At 49.9% G+C, this 15,595-nt stretch overlaps 2 protein-coding genes, 1 long non-coding RNA gene and 1 other non-coding gene across 8 annotated transcripts in view; 3 read left to right on the forward strand and 1 right to left on the reverse strand.

Annotated features, from left to right (window-relative positions):
- Positions 1-6,946, forward strand: part of ATN1 (atrophin 1) — a 49,438-nt gene extending 42,492 nt beyond the window's left edge. The window contains exons 6-10 of the mRNA XM_039489713.1: positions 1,511-1,733; positions 1,866-2,583; positions 4,513-4,656; positions 4,998-5,178; positions 5,832-6,946. Coding sequence (XP_039345647.1) covers positions 1,511-1,733; positions 1,866-2,583; positions 4,513-4,656; positions 4,998-5,178; positions 5,832-5,865 — 1,300 coding nt within the window. The 3' untranslated portion in view covers positions 5,866-6,946. The remainder of the gene's footprint in view (positions 1-1,510; positions 1,734-1,865; positions 2,584-4,512; positions 4,657-4,997; positions 5,179-5,831) is intronic.
- Positions 3,236-9,169, reverse strand: LOC120372547. Of its 2 annotated transcripts, none has more exons than XR_005585040.1 (4): positions 9,124-9,167; positions 8,412-8,495; positions 3,550-3,693; positions 3,236-3,466 (listed from the first exon to the last, which is right to left on the reverse strand). It is a non-coding gene; the product is annotated as an uncharacterized LOC120372547 (long non-coding RNA). The 2 variants fall into 2 exon arrangements; XR_005585039.1 differs by having other exon boundaries at positions 3,237-3,466; positions 8,412-8,498; positions 9,124-9,169.
- A 3,324-nt stretch (positions 9,170-12,493) lies between these two features.
- Positions 12,494-14,373, forward strand: C1H12orf57 (chromosome 1 C12orf57 homolog). Of its 4 annotated transcripts, none has more exons than XM_039489737.1 (3): positions 12,494-12,595; positions 13,554-13,730; positions 14,017-14,373. In XM_039489737.1, the coding sequence occupies exons 2-3, from the start codon at positions 13,607-13,609 to the stop codon at positions 14,163-14,165; spliced, it is 273 nt and encodes a 90-aa protein (XP_039345671.1). In that variant the 5' UTR covers positions 12,494-12,595; positions 13,554-13,606; the 3' UTR covers positions 14,166-14,373. The 4 variants fall into 4 exon arrangements, with proteins under 4 accessions (XP_039345671.1, XP_039345675.1, XP_039345666.1 ...); XM_039489741.1 differs by lacking the exon at positions 12,494-12,595 and adding an exon at positions 12,639-12,728; XM_039489732.1 differs by lacking the exon at positions 12,494-12,595 and adding an exon at positions 12,779-12,818.
- On the forward strand, positions 12,661-12,721 carry LOC120396180. Its single transcript, XR_005593039.1, has one exon. It is a non-coding gene; the product is annotated as a U7 small nuclear RNA (small nuclear RNA).
- Positions 14,374-15,595: the final 1,222 nt, after the last annotated feature.

The raw sequence follows: 15,595 nt of genomic DNA on the forward strand, positions 1-15,595 counted from the left end.
TTCTGAAAGCATGCTCCACACCTCATCCCTCTCAGATTTTTGGAAGGCACTTCAGATTCTTAAACCTTGGGTCGAGTGCTGTAGCTATCTTTAGAAATCTCACGTTGGTACCTTCTTTGCATTTTGTGAAATCTGCAGTGAAAGTGTTCTTAAAATGAACAACACGCTGAGTCATCATCTGAGACTGTTCTAACATGAAATATATGGCAGAATGCAGGTAAAACAGAGCAGGGGGACATACAATTCTCCCCCAAGGAGTTCAGTCACAAAAATAATGCTTTAATTAAATTTTAATAAGAGTCATCAGCATGAAAGCATGTGCACTGGAATGGTGGCTGAAGCATGAAGGGGCATACGGATGTTTAGCATATCTAGCACATAAATATCTTGCAATGCCAGCTACAAAAGTGCCACGCAAATGCCTGTTCTCACTTTCTGGTGACATTGTAAATAAGAAGAGGGCACCATTATCTTCTGTAAATGTAAACAAACTTGTTTGTCTTAGCGGTTAGCTGAACAAGAAGTAGGACTGAGTGGACTTGTAGGCTCTGAAGTTTTACATTGTTTTGTTTTTGAGTGCAGTGATGTAACAAACAAAAATCTACATTTGTAAGTTGCACTTTCACAATAAAGAGATTGTACTACAGTACACCTCTACCTCGATATAACGCGACCCGATATAATATGAATTCAGATATAACATGGTTAAGCAGCGCTCCGGGAGGGCAGGGCTGCGCACTCTGGTGGATCAAAGCAAGTTCGATATAACGTGGTTTTACCTATAACACAGTAAGATTTTTTGGCTCCCGAGGACAGCATTATATTGGGGTAGAGGTGTACTTGTATGAGGTGAATTGAAAAATACTGTTTATTTTGTTTATCATATTTACAGTGCAAATATTTATATTAAAAATAATATACACTTTGATTTCAGTTACAACACAGAATACAATATATATGAAAATGTAGAAAAACATCCAAAATATTTAATAAATTTCAATTGGTATTCTATTGTTTAACAGCGCAATTAAAACTGCGATTAATTACATTAATTTTTTAATTGCAATTAATTTGTTTGCGATAATAGCGTGAGTTAACTGTGCTTAATCGACAGCCCTACTTAAAAGATTAGGTTTCTTCAGGCTGAATTCTACATTGAAAACAGGGTCTAATCAACAGTTACTTTGAAGCTGCTCTGCTAAGGTTAATTCAGCCTGTCCTTACTGATACGACAAATTAATGAAATAAGGAAGTCTAGGGATGGTCCCTTAAAATAAGGGATGGGTAGTCACCCTGCACAGAGGGGACTGCTGGGGCGGGACACAGCAAGGGAAGGGGTGTATCAGGTGTGTGGGGCACAGCTACTTTTCACAGCCCTTACTGGCTCCAAGATCCCTGCACACCCTCCACCTTCCTTGATACATTTCCAGGCTTGTGCCAGTCCTCACTATTCCCCCAGTCCTCCATCTCTCTCACACTCCGACACTTGTGCCTCTGTTCTTCTCCACAGGTTCAACAAACAGCTAGATCGTGGCTTCAACTCCTGCTCCCGTACAGACCTTTACTTCGTGCCCCTGGATGGCTCCAAACTCGCCAAGAAACGGGCAGATCTAGTAGAGAAGGTCCGCAGGGAGGCTGAACAGAAGGCCCGGGAGGAGAAGGAGCGGGAGAGGGAGCGGGAGAGAGAGAAGGAGAGAGAGAGAGAAAAGGAGAGAGAATTGGAGAGAAGTGTGGTAGGTGTTGCAGTGACCCCATTGGGGAAAATGGGGCTGAGCAAGGGGTGATGTTTAGGGATCACAGTGCCCCCTGCTGGGGGAGGCTCTTGTTAGCCTCTGACACTGAAAAGCTTTTCTGCTCTCTTGCAGAAGATGGCTCAGGAGGGCCGGCCAGTGGAGTGCTCGTCTCTTGGCCCTGTCGCTCACCGTCCATCCTTTGAGCAAGGCAGTGCCGTGGCTACCGTCCCGCCGTACCTGGGCCCCGACACTCCAGCTTTGCGCACGCTCAGCGAGTACGCCCGGCCCCACGTCATGTCCCCCAGCAACCGCAATCACCCCTTCTATGTGCCGCTGGGTGCTGTTGACCCCGGTCTGCTGGGCTATAATGTGCCAGCCATCTACAGCAGTGATCCAGCCACACGGGAACGGGAGCTGAGGGAACGGGAGGCCCGGGAACGAGACCTGAGGGACCGGGACCTGCGGGAGCGTCTCAAGCCTGGTTTTGAAGTCAAGCCGGCTGAGTTGGAGCAGCTCCATGCTGTGCCTGCTGCTGCCATGGATCCTTTCCCGCGCCACGGAGGGCTGGCTCTGCAAGCAGCCCCTGGCCTGCACCCTGCTTTCCCCTTCCACCCAGGGCTGGGCCACCTGGAGCGGGAGCGGCTGGCACTCGCCACCGGCCCAGCCCTGCGTCCCGATATGTCATATGCTGAGCGACTGGCAGCTGAGCGGCAACACGCAGAGCGGGTAGCTGCCCTGAGCAATGACCCCCTGGCCCGACTGCAGATGCTCAATGTGACGCCCCATCATCACCAGCACTCACACATCCACTCCCATCTCCATCTGCACCAACAGGATGCCATTCATGCAGGTGAGGGGAGTGCGAGGGCTCGGGGTGGGATCCCCAGCCTCCAATGCTCTCTTTCCCTCTGTAGGTTGTCTCGTTTTCATACTGTATCTCTTGTCTACACGAGAAAATTTAGGTGCTTCCAGCTTTGGTTCTAGCTTCTGAGCAAGTCTTAGAATCGTCTCAGCCTGCACACGTTCAGTGCTAGTGTAGAAGGAAGGCGCAGGCAGCGCCACTGCACGGGCTGTCTTGGCCCTGTAGCGCAGTCCCTCAGTGCTTATGCCTAGCTCAGTTACAGCCCCGAGCACTGGTGGGATGAGATGGGAAGCTCTCCATCCACTAGACTCATGTAGAGCTGTACTCAAGTAGTCCCAGCTCCTCCACCTCATTCAGACTTGGGGAGGGGAGGGATAGCTCAGTGGTTTGAGCATTGGCCTGCTAAACCCAGGGTTGTGAGCTCAGCCCTTGAGGGGGCCATCTAGGGAACTGGGGTAAAAATCTGTCTGGGGATTGGTCCTGCTTTGAGCAGGGGGTTGGACTAGATGACCTCCTGAGGTCCCTTCCAACCCTGAGATTCTGTGATTCAGGATAGGCCTAAGCAGCCTTGGCTAGTCTTGGCTCAGCCTAGCCCTCCTAACTCCATCTCCTTAGAGGCACAGAGACCTATTCCAAATGCAGTTTTATTTCATTTTTTTAAATGTTGCTGTTTAATAGTGTAGAACACGCTATACAGTTTTTTTTTTTAAGTTTTAAGTCTTTATCCTTTTGGACCAATGTGTTTCAGCTCCTGAAAATGCAAACACACCAGAGAGAGGCTAGCAGGCACACTCAGCATCACATGGCTGCTCTTATCTTACTGGGTGCTGATGTGGGCAGTGTCTTGGCTGCAGCTCCCAGACTCCTTGACCTGAAAAAGTGAAACCAGGGGCACTAGTAACTATAGACACAGACACATCCCTATGCCCAAAGAAATCCGAGCTCTCTGCTCACCTCCTGATGTCTCCTACTGCCTAAGTTGGGAGATGAGGTGCTGGGGGTGGGAGTAGGGGAAGTTTGATGGCTGGGCTACACAGAGAGACCTGGAGGGATGTCCTTCCATCAAAGTTGGGTCCTGGGCATTTATATCTCAGCATCCTAAAGAGAAACAAGGAAAAGGAGTAGTGCAGCAATGACAAACTCAAGAAAACAAACCCCAGCTACCAAAATAATTGTACCAAAGAGAGGAAACGCCATATCCCCTTGAGCAGTGTCAGTCATACCAATCTGTTGGGAACCTGATGACTGTGTAGGCACCTGAATGGTTTGTGTAGATCTGTGCCCCAGCACAGATCCACAGATGGCCCCATTCAAAGCAATTAGAACCAATCAAAATAACAGGAGCAAACCAATATCCATTATTCCTCTTTGACTGATGTACCAGCATTCCAGCATCTAACACCACATAATGATATGTCCATCCAGAAGAAGCAGCCACCATACTAAATAGTAATATGCTGATGCACTACAAAGTACTTGCAAGCTGGAGTGCCTGCATGTTGGGCACCCAAAATGAATGTACACTTTTGAAATGTAGCCCATGCAGCATATGGGCTTTATGTTGTGCATGCAATATGTGGCCTCATGCCTATGCTGCACATCTGCCCCAGAGGGCTGTGCCTGGAACTGGAGGGTACTGGAAGTGCCCAAATGCCAAGCTCCGGTGATGGTTGCAGAGGATGGCCTTGCATGTGGTCTTGCAGAACAATTTTCCGTGAGCTAGCGTGGATACAAGGAACAAATACAGAAATAAATGGGACTAAAAGTGATTAGCTGCATTAGCTGACTTTGCAATGGTTCTGCCCCTAGTAAGGAACAGCTTGGCTGTGTGTGTCTCTCTCTCCCTCCCCCTTTGTTCCTCACTTTCTTCCCCTACTTCCATAGCACAGAGTACCTATGGATATCTTCTCTCCCCAGCCTCAGCCTCTGTTCACCCCCTTATTGACCCATTGGCCTCGGGGTCGCATCTCACTCGGATCCCATACCCAGCTGGTACCATCCCCAACCCACTCCTTCCTCACCCACTACATGAGAATGAGGTGCTGCGCCACCAACTTTTCGGTAAGAACACTGGTGGGAGCTGTGGGGGAGGACTGAAGGGCATCAACAGAGCTAGAAGGAGCAGAACTGAGATAACAGTGAGAGACTGGGGTGCATTAATAGCTGTGGGGTGCTGTAGCACCAGGACTGGAAAATCAGGGTACTGACGGGTCAGGACTGAAAGGCACTGGCAGAGCTGTGAGAGGAGAACCCAGGGTTGGAATACTGGACTGGGAGGTGCAATAGGTCTGGATTGAGCAGCAGGATGGAGCTCTACTAGTGGGGCATGATTGAGTCAGGGAGGAGTGGATGATGATGGGGCTGATAAGATGACGTGTTCTTTTTCTTTTCTTTGGTTGAAGCTGCCCCCTACAGGGACCTGCCGGGATCTCTCTCTGCTCCCATGTCCGCAGCTCATCAGCTCCAGGCCATGCATGCACAGTCAGCAGAGCTGCAGCGTCTGGCTCTGGAGCAGCAGCAATGGCTTCACGCCCATCACCCTCTGCATGGAGTGCCACTCCCTACACAGGAGGATTATTACAGGTGTGTAGAAACCACTGCTCGGGGGAGTGGGATATAAAACCTTTTGCCTGTAGGGCACTGGTTCAAATCTGGCCCCAGGATGCGGGAACTAATGGGATAAGGGAATGGGATAGGAGGTCCTTTGCCTCAAGGTACCAATTCCAATCAGATCCCAGGTTTGGGGGGACTGGAATATGGAGTCTTTCGCTTCTAGGGTGCACCAGTTCCACTATGGTCCCAGGTTGATAGCAATTGAAAGTCATTCACATCTGGTGGCTGTTCCATGGCCCTCATGCTAAATGAGTATGTGAGGTCTCAGCCCTGTTCTTAGGAGGGGCAAATGCCTGCTTCACAAAAGCTGGCAGCACAATTGGCTCTACTAACTGATCTCCTTGTTGTCAGAGGACTGAAAGGGTCACAGAGCTTGATTCCCCCTCTCCTCTGTGAGGGCCGTCTCCGGGACGGGGAGACCACATTGTCAGGGGAGCAGTATGTGTGTGTTTGGAAATGACTGGATTGTACTGCTCTGGGGATTTACCAAGGATTCAGTTACTGAGCCAGCAATTTTATCAGGGACTAAATTGACTTGAATAAATACAATTCACAATATTAAATCCTCTCTCTCTCTCTCTCCATTTTTTCCTTTTATTCTGCTATTGCCTTGTCTCTCCTAGTCACCTGAAGAAAGAAAGTGACAAACCCCTTTAAATGGACCCCAACCTTCAGAATGACATCATCATGTCTCCCTCTGCAGAGGAGCAACCAACCAACCAAATCCTGGGGGAGGGGAAGCTGTAGAGTGATATATCCTGATCCTACTCAGCACCGTGCAAGACAAGAAGGGGTGGAGAAAACAAGATGGCCACCCTGGGAGCAAAGGCGGGGAGGGGAGAGGAGGGGAAGGGAGTAAAACCAACAAAAAGCTTGGAGCACTGGCTGGACTTTGAAAGGGGCACTGAAAGAGACAAAGTTGGTGTTGCAAAGAGCTGGTGGTACAAAGAATCATGGAGATTCAAAATGGCTGCTGCTCCATCTTCTCTTTTAAAAGTTATTGTGTTCAATTTAAAAAAAAATGGTGGAAAGCATCTTGAGACTTTTCTCCATAGGGCAGCAGCCCCTTCTGCTTCTTTGAGTGAGCAAACATGGCCAAGAGGCAGACACTCAAACCCTGGTGGAATTGCTTTTCCTACTGCCCCCCCAGTTTGATGTAAGATATGGCTTAGAAGTGCAAGGCATCATGGGACTTTTCAAAAATGGGCAATGCTGCTTCCCACACTCCAAACCCTTTCAGGAGTGAATGTGGCGAAGAGATGCAAGCACCACTGGAATTCTTCAGAATGGACACTGTGACTTTCCCACACTACTCTTGAGGGACTGGGCCTGGCCATGAGGTGCAAAGCACCATGGGACTGTTTTCAAGAAGGTGGCTGTATTTTCTCCCACCTTAAGGGAACAGATGTTGCCAGAAGGTGCAAAGCACCATGGGATTGTTTTTGAGATGGTAATTACCCCTCTCCCTCCCAGCCCACTTGGGAGGGTTGATGTGGTCAAGAGACACAGGATATCCTGGGACAGTTTTCAAGATGGTGGCTGCCCCTTTCCCTTCACCCATTCCAATTGATGTACTTTAACTCATGCACATCCCATTAGACGTGGCGGTTTTGTGTAGCAATTTGTGACTCTCCAATCCGTGTGTGTGTGTGCGTGTGTCTGATCTCACGGTTGTATATCTCGATCTGTCCCCATATATATATTTACTTCAAACATTAAAAAAAGCTATGGAAAAATACCCAAAGTCCCCCACATTCCCAGCCCCCAACATGCATTCTAATAATTTATATATATAAATATATATATGAAGCTCTTAAAAAAGAAAAGCAACCAAACAAAAAACCCTTCCAGAAACTGACTTTCTTGTGTTCATTTCAAAGGAGCTGGGCGTAAGGGGATGTGACAAACAGCTGCACTGCAGTGTGTGAAAATGGAGCATGGTCCCCCAGCTGCAGTGGCCCTAGCTCCAGGATGGGGTGCAGGGAGTGTAGAAGTTGGGGGTGTAGAAAGATTTGACATGTGCAAGATCTGAAGGGCAGCTTCTCTGAGAACACAGCACCTATATCTGCCAGCTGGGGTGTTGAGATAAAGGTCCTGTGCATGATATGAAAAAAGGTGACACTTTTAGCAGCACCTAGTGCCAGGTTGCAGTGTGGAGGAGATGGAGATGGCGAGGGAACAAAGGGCAACACCCCATCAGTCAAGTTCCCCCAGTATTAGAGAAGTGTGGAAATCTGAGGCATAGCCAGAATATGAAGGGCAATACCTCCAATAGCACAGCACCTCCCAGTGGCAAACAGAGTGCGGGGGAGAAGAGGCAGGGCCAGGGCATGATGAACAACACTTCCCCTAATAGCAGAAGGCCCCCTTTACGCCAGTCTGCTTGCTAGGAGATAGGGCAATATATGAAGAGTAGCACCTCCTGGAGCACAGTAACCCATAACATCAAGTTGGGGGAGGGGAGAAAGTGCATGTCCAGGGTATGAAGGGTAGAATAGTGCACCCTAACATGAGGTTGGGGTACTGGCAGATGCAGTGTGTCGGGGGTATGAGCAGTACAGTAGATCCTCAGACTTGTGAACACCTCAGGAATGGAGTTTGTTCGTAACTGAAATGGTCATAACTCTGAACAAAATATTATGGTCGTTCTTTCAAAAATTTACAACTGAACATTGACTAATTACAGCTTTGAAACTTTACTATGCAGAAGAAAAATGCTGGTTTTAACTAAATATAAACGAAACAAGCACAGAAACAGTTTCCTTCCTTGTCGAGGTGTTTTGTTTTTTTTAACTTTCCCTTTATTTTTAGTAGTGTATTTTTAACACAGTACTGTACTTGCTTTTTGGGGGAGGGGCTGACTCTGCTGCTGTGTGATTGCATATTTCCGATTCCAAATGAGGTGTGTGACTGACACACACAGTTTGTAATTCTGAGGCTCTACTGTACGTCCTGCAGCCCAGTACCCCCTAATGCCAACCTGGGTTATGGGGGAGATGGGCATGTCCAGGAGCTGAGGGGATCACCGCCACACCTCATTGCTGTGAGTGTGCAGAGCAGTGGTGCAAATAGAAATCATTTCTTGCCAGTACTGCACTCATGGCAGGGACATAAGAGAGAGCACATGACCCTTTATGTGACTCCTCCCCGTCCCCAGCCCGGGGCCCCCATGCTCTCCCCATCCCCTCCGACACCCCCCTTACCTGTATAAAATGATGCTTTGGGCCCCTGGTGCCACCTGTACTTCCAGGTGTCATTGAGGATCCAGCAGCACCCCAAATTGAAAACTTCTTAAACAAAAGGATAGGAAGGACAATCACCCCACTTTCCATTAACACACTAACAGTGCCTCCCTTATGTCCAAAGTAAGCTTCCCTCAAACTAGCTTCTGCCAGCTTGCAGAAGTGTATCTAAGTATTGCTCTCCCCCAGGCACTAGGAAAGCACCTGGGTTTGATGGAAAAGAGGCACAGAACTGTGTGTGCCATGTACATCTTGATAGAACTACAGCCCAAATTGTTTTATTATTTTTCTCAGCATGACATACAGGAGGGGCAATCAAAATCAGCCTGGCAGACAGGGCCGTCCCTAGCCATTTTGGTGCCCTACGCAGCCCCCAAGGCCTCCATGGGGGTGGGGGCAGGAGCAGCCTTGGAGGGCAGGGGGGAACCACTCCCCAGCACGAGCCAGTGGAGGGGAGCGGGTTGGGGACAGGTCACTCCACTTCCCGCTGCCCCGTGTGTGTGCAGGGCAGGCCCAACCCTGCACTCACAGCGCGGCGGGAAGTGGAGAGACCCAGACCCAGCCTGCTCCGCTCTGCTCCCCTGACTCCCAGCCTTGGGGGGCTCGGGGGAACCGGCAGCATGGCTGGAAGCCAGTGGTGGGGAGTGGGCTGGGGCTGGGTCGCTCCACTTACCCCCGCCTGGTGAGTGCAGGGCAGGCCTGACCCCTGCTGCGGTCCTGAGAGAAAGGGGTGGAGTGGGGGCGGAGCAAGAGCAGGGGCTTTGGGAAAGGGGTGGAGTGGGAGTGTGGGCCATGAGGAAGAGACGGAGCAGGGGTGGGGACAGCTTTCCTGGGCGGCTCAGCCAGCCGGGGGCTCAGGTTGGCCGCTGGAGCAGCACACAGCTGCGTAGGGCACCAGGAAATTTGGGGCATTTGGTGCCCCAATTTCCTGGTGCCCTACACAGCTGCGTACTGTATGTATGGGTGAGGATGGCCCTGCTGGCAGAACATGCATGCAAACTCTCTCTGGACAGATAAGCAATTGATCAGAATCACATTCTCTGATCTCTTGGGGCCAAATCCTATTCCCACGGAGATCAAAAGGAGTTTGACATTTGGAGAGGAAAGAACAAAACCACTCAAGCAAGGGCTATGTTGCTTATACCACAGGTATCAAAGGCTGCTGACTCGTGAGAAAGTCAGCAGACATCTGATCTTTGTCCATTGCAAGAGAGAAATCAGCAATCAGTGAGGCTAGAACAGTCTCTGTACCATATCCAACTCATAAATCCATCTGCAAAGGATCAAGGAAATATGAAGACTCCAGATTACCTTCAAGTCCTCAGTCCCTTGGTTAGAATGCTCCCAATAGTGTATGTTCATACTCCAGAGGCTGGAGCAGGAAAGAGGCAAAATGGATGTTTCCAGGCCAGGGCCTTTTAGCTTCTGCCAAGTGCCAAATAAAGGGAAATCTGTTCTTACTATGAAAGATGGTGTTTGGAGTCACATAGGCACGTTACATGTCCATCACCCCCACCCATATTCTAGTTAGAACAGAGGTCAGCAACCTTTCAGAAGTGGTGTCCCAAGTCTTCATTTATTCCCTCTAATTTAAGGTTTTGCATGCCAGTAATACATTTTAACGTTCTTAGGTCTCTTTCTATAAGTCTATAATATATAACTAAACTATTGTTTTATGTAAAGTAAATGAGGTTTTTACAATGTTTAAGAAGCTTCATTTCATTTAAAATTAAATTAAAATGCAGAGTCCCCCGGACTGGTGGCCAGGACCCGGGCAGTGTGAGTGTCACTGAAAATCAGCTTGCATGCCCCCTTTGGCATGAGTGCCATAGGTTGCCTACCCAAGTTAGAACATTCACAAAAAGTACATTAAGTGTAGACAAGTGTTTTCCAGGGTTCATGGTGAGCTAAGTGTTCCTTAATGGGCCATTCAATTTGACTTGTCCCTTAATGTGCTGGTTAAATACCTTGTGGGCGTTACCAGAGGAGCAAACGTGTAGCGTAGCTAATATTCCAGCTAGTTCACCCTACATGACTATTCCCAAAAGAGATTCTGATAAATCACCCCACGTACCTGAGACCCTATGTGCCAGCACCATGCCCCACTGGAGTTCTGTTATCTGTTATGTAACAACAGAGATGGAGCCAGTGACATGACTTTGTTTAGCTTAAAAGGGCAAGGTTAATTTTTAGCTGTTTGGGTGTGACCACACCTTTCATCAGTGAGGGCATACTGGCTGGCACACATTCAGATTAATGGGCTACAGTGTGCCTTCGCAGTTACCTTTTTAATGTTCATAAACCTGGTATGTGCTGAGGTGGTTTAAAGCATATCACAGGTTTTTAGGTTTGCAAATCTGTGAACCTCTGCCTCTTTGAGATTTTATTTTATTTTATGCTGGTCATAATGTGGGAGGGTATCTTCTCCGCCTTCTGCTCATGAGGTTATGTATGTGTCTTGTAACACTTTTCTGAACGCCAGTTGGATTTTTTTTCCAGTAAGTGTGGACTGATTCTTTTCTCTTAGAAGGCATGTAATTTTTTCAGGGTCACACTGATTAACACAGTGGGCTGTTAAACTTTGGGGCAGTTAAACTTTCTTCAAATTCCATAGAAAATTTAGTTCAGCTATATTTTCCAGTACAGTGATGAAATGGGCATTTGTATATACAAACATCAACATGCTTAACTACTGACTTTCCCCCAAAACGTGTAGTATTTCAGTCTGTTTATATGGAATATGGGAGTTGGATGAGGAGCCATTTCAGCGTATGTATGACTTATTAAAAGACAATTTTTAAGTAGAACCATATCCTAAACTGCATTATGATATTGTACCCAAACACTGCATTTCAATGAGCGATTCAACTTCCTTTATAGGAACAGAACAGACTCCTGAAACTCTTACTACAAAAGTGGTCTGCAGACATGGAAATAGTCCCATTGTCTTCAGTAGGATTGATCAAATGATTAAGGGTTTACAGGATTAGGTTCCAAATTTGTAAATTGTTCTAGATGAAATTGACAATGCCTGAGCTGTCAGATTAGAAGGATCATCACTGGAATAAAGGTGGGCAGATGTGTGATAAATCTTAGCTCTGTTGCTAAAATGAGGGACCTATTTTCAGCAAAGTTCTTGGCAGATTCCTGAGGTAGCTGATTTAAGGTAATCAGTTTCCGGCATTATCTTCACTTATAGTTCTCTCACTCACAAAGCTGGAAAAGGAGGCATTTGTTTTCTTTGTTTTGCTGCTCCAGTTCCATTTAGCAAAATGCATGTTAGACTAGTCTGTCAGCAAAGACTAATTTTATGTACACTGGGGACAACATCTGATTCCAGTTGGGCTGCAGAACTGTTCTGAAATCAGAATCCAAACATCCTCTGGTCAGTGCAAGCAGAGGCATTCCTCTAATGATTTGGACTTGATGTGCTGCAGTATGAATGTCATAGATAATTCAGACACAGAATCAAACACTGTTTAAACACCTTCCATCCACCCCGCCCCCCAGGACTCTTGACCAATTTGAAAGCACAATACATTTGCTAACAAACTTAAACAAAGCCTTTGTTTAAATGTTAGCATACGCATTGTGCTGTTAAACCCATATAAAGCATGAATCCTCTCCCTAACCCTGTTCTCCTCCTTGAAGGAGCAGAGCGCAGCCCCCGCCCCACCCCACGGGGGGTAAAGGGGGGCTAGCCCCAAGTCTTTCAGGTACCCCGTACCCCCTAAAAATCTCTTGCCTGCACAGCGTACCGGAACGTACCACCGTCCTTGCACTACCGGTGCACAGATACATTCGCTAAAGGCAGCGCACTGCTGTGCACAACCCGGGCCTCTACCACTTCCCCCGATCTCCCCTCTAGTCTGAGCACCAGCGCTGGGTGCCCGCGGCTGCGCCAGACAACAACTTCCTGCTGCCCCTTTCCTCCGCCTTTCCTCCCCTTCTCCGCACGCCGTCGCGGCCGGGGGCGTGGCTTATAGTCATTTACACCAATAGGAAAGCACCTCATCTACATATCGCTCATTTGGTTAAAAAAGCCCTGTTTTGCGGGGCTCAGAAAACGAACCGCGGGGCACTGGGGGTCCCGGCACCTTTGTGGCCCCCGTGCAAAGCCGCCAAGAGCGCTGCTTGCCTGGCCGGCAAGTCACCCTCAGCGGGAGCGCGCTGCAGCCGGGCTGGGGACCCGCGCTCGAGGGGGGGGGTTTAGTGATTTCAGCTCTTTTAGTATTTGTCTAGCAGGTTTCCTGGGCTGCCAGGAAGCCTCTGTGGGCGGTGAATGTCAGACTGTGGCGGGGCGGGGCGCTGGTTTTGGGCTTGGGGCGGGGGACGGGCGGGGCCCCTGGCTGCGGAGGAGCCGCCCGGGTAAAGCGGCGCTCAGGGGGGCGGGAGCCGGCCGTGATGCGCCCAGTCAGGGGTGGCACCGCGCACAGCCAATGGGGGCCGCCGTGCAGGGCCTGCCGGTCCGCGGGGCGGGGAGCGGTGCAGCGGGGACCAGTTCCCCATCTCCGGCGGCGCCTCTCGCGGTCTCTCCTCTCCCCCCCCCAAGCCGTGACTCCTCCCCGCCCCTCGCCGTCAGGCCGCGGCGCAGACTCGCTCTCTCCTGCCGAGGCGGCTTCCCCCGCCCGCCCGAGCCCATGGTCCTGCCCGGGGCCTGCTGCGCCGCCCGGGCGCGGTGACATGAGCGCCCCCGCCCCATGTCCAGCCTGCAGCGCCCCATGGCGGCTCCGGCCCAGGCCCCGCCGGGCTCGCTGAGCGCCGAGCAGGCCAAAGGTGAGGGCGGGTTGGTGCCTCCCAGGAGCCCCCCGGCCCCCCCCCCCGGGACTTGTCTCGGCCCCCAGCAAAATGCGGCGGCGGCGGCAGCGCTGGGCCGCGCGATATCCAGCCCCTCGCTCGGTGCACAGAGGGACGCGCCCGGGCCGGCGGAGGGGAGCCCCGCCCCCCCTCCCCCAGTTGCCCCTGCTCCCTCCCCGGGGCCAGGAGCGGCCCGACTGCTCCCCTGCCCGGCCCTAGGCTCCCCCGGCAGCGAGCGCCCCGGGGAGGGGAGGGGAGGGGGGTCGGGCGCCGCGTCGGGCTCTCACTGCTGTGCCTCTGCCCTAGTGGTCCTGGCCGAGGTCATCAAGGCCTTCGGCTCCCCGGAGAATGCCCAGCGCATGGAGGAGGCCCGGGATAACGCCTGCAACGACATGGGCAAGATGCTGCAGTTCCTGCTGCCCGTGGCCACCCAGATCCAGCAGGAGGTGATCAAAGCCTATGGCTTCAGCAATGATGGAGAAGGTAGGGGCGCCCTGGCTGGGAAGGCAGAGCTGGGCTGCGGCAGGTTTCCCTTTCCTCCCTTTGTGTTTGAGGGTCCCTCCTGGGGCAGGGAGCATTCAGCCTCGTGGGTCTAGGGGAATGGGCAATGCAAACAAAATTTCAGTTTAGCTGTTGGTTCTACCTGTGGCTGCAGCTCCTTTGTCTGGCCACAGGATGGTATCCTTGGTAAACCTACCATCTGGGGAATCTCGCGTCAACAGTTAGAGTTGTTCTGAGCTGTTTTCTCTCTTCCCCTTCTCTCTCTTAGGGGTCCTGAAATTTGCCAGACTGATAAAATCTTATGAGTCCCAGGACCCAGAGATTGCAAACATGTCCGGGAAGCTAAAAGCCATGTTCCTGCCTCCAATGACACTGCCCCCACATGGGGCTGGGACAGGGGGTGTGGCTGCCTCCTGAAACTGGGACCTTCTGCTGGCCTTCCTGGTCAAGGTCAGTGTGTGAGAATTTTTGGCTAGTTGTATTCCAGGACTGCTCTCCACCATTACCATCAGTATGCTGCAACTGGTCAGAAGAGCCACCTACTTCCTGGAAGCCCTGCAGCAACTGGCTTCTTTGTGCATCTTTGGTTTTTGTGCTTGTGAATAAAAGCTGCTTTGAAAATGTCTCCCTGAGTTTCTGAGTGAGTCTTTGTCCAGTCTGGACCCTACTGCTGCATCCTGGGAAAAGGGAATTTAAGGCAGAAGGGAGTTCTGGTTATCTCCTCCCCTACTGGTAACCCTGTAATCCTTGTGGCTCTGCCTTGAGGAGACAGCACCTTATGTGAGATAAATTAGAGGAAATAGAAATCATGATCCCTCATACCACACATCTTAGGCCTGGAAGTAAAAGGCTTGAAACCAGTTAACATTTTCTAAACATCCAACCTTGTAGGCCCAGCAGGGAGTGCTGTAGGCCAGCACTGAGAGGCAGCAGAGTGACGGGGGTCCAGAACTGGAACAGCAGGCATGTAGGTGTGGGGCTACATGTATATCTCTCAACCTGCCAAGACCCAAGCGTCGGATGCAATGGCTCTGTCTAGTTTTGGAAAATAGGTTGTGTTTAAAAATGTGGTAGCAGAGACTACTTAATAACACATGTTTATACTAGTTTAGGTGTGTTTAACACTGTTAGCGGAATCCTAGGGTTGATCACCACAAGGTAACATGTTTTTAAAGGTGTTAAACTGTGTCGTCTTAAAAGATAGTGTTTAACAATGTGTAAATTAAAAGATGTTGGCTAAAGTATTCTTAAACTCAATTTATTCTTCTAGTCTAGACAGGGCCAATGTGTGACAAAGACCCAAAATGAGGGGCACAATACATTATTGAGGCATGAAATTTAAGAAGCTGCACAATTCTTGAGAGTAAAGGACTCTATAACTCAGGGTTGGTCTACAGTAGAAAATTAGATTGACCCAGATACATTGCTCAGGGATGTGACACCCTGACTGATGTAGTTAAGCTGACCCAAGTCCCTGTGTAGGCAACAGTAGATTGACGGAATAATTCTTCCGTTACCCTAGGTGCCACCTCTCGGGTACTGTGTGGGGAGCCTAGTGCTGGATTTACTGCAGTGATGGGAGAACCCTCCATTGCGGTAGTAAAGGTCTACACTGAAGCAGCACAGTGGTATTTTACGTGTAGACCTCCAAGTGCTTTCTTGGCTTTAGAGGCTGATAAAAGAGACCTGTGGTGGAAGAGAGAGACAGCTCTGTAGCATTTAAAGTGTAGACATAGCCTCAGCCTCATGATTTGCATTTCTGATACTAATTTTCAACAATAAAAGTGAGGGGACACCACATTTGTGGAGAATGTAGGTACTCTGGGATTTGAATGAGGGGCATTTGA

The sequence above is a fragment of the Mauremys reevesii genome, linkage group 1 (genome assembly GCF_016161935.1).
Source record: "Mauremys reevesii isolate NIE-2019 linkage group 1, ASM1616193v1, whole genome shotgun sequence".
NCBI classification, from domain to species: Eukaryota; Metazoa; Chordata; order Testudines; family Geoemydidae; genus Mauremys; species Mauremys reevesii.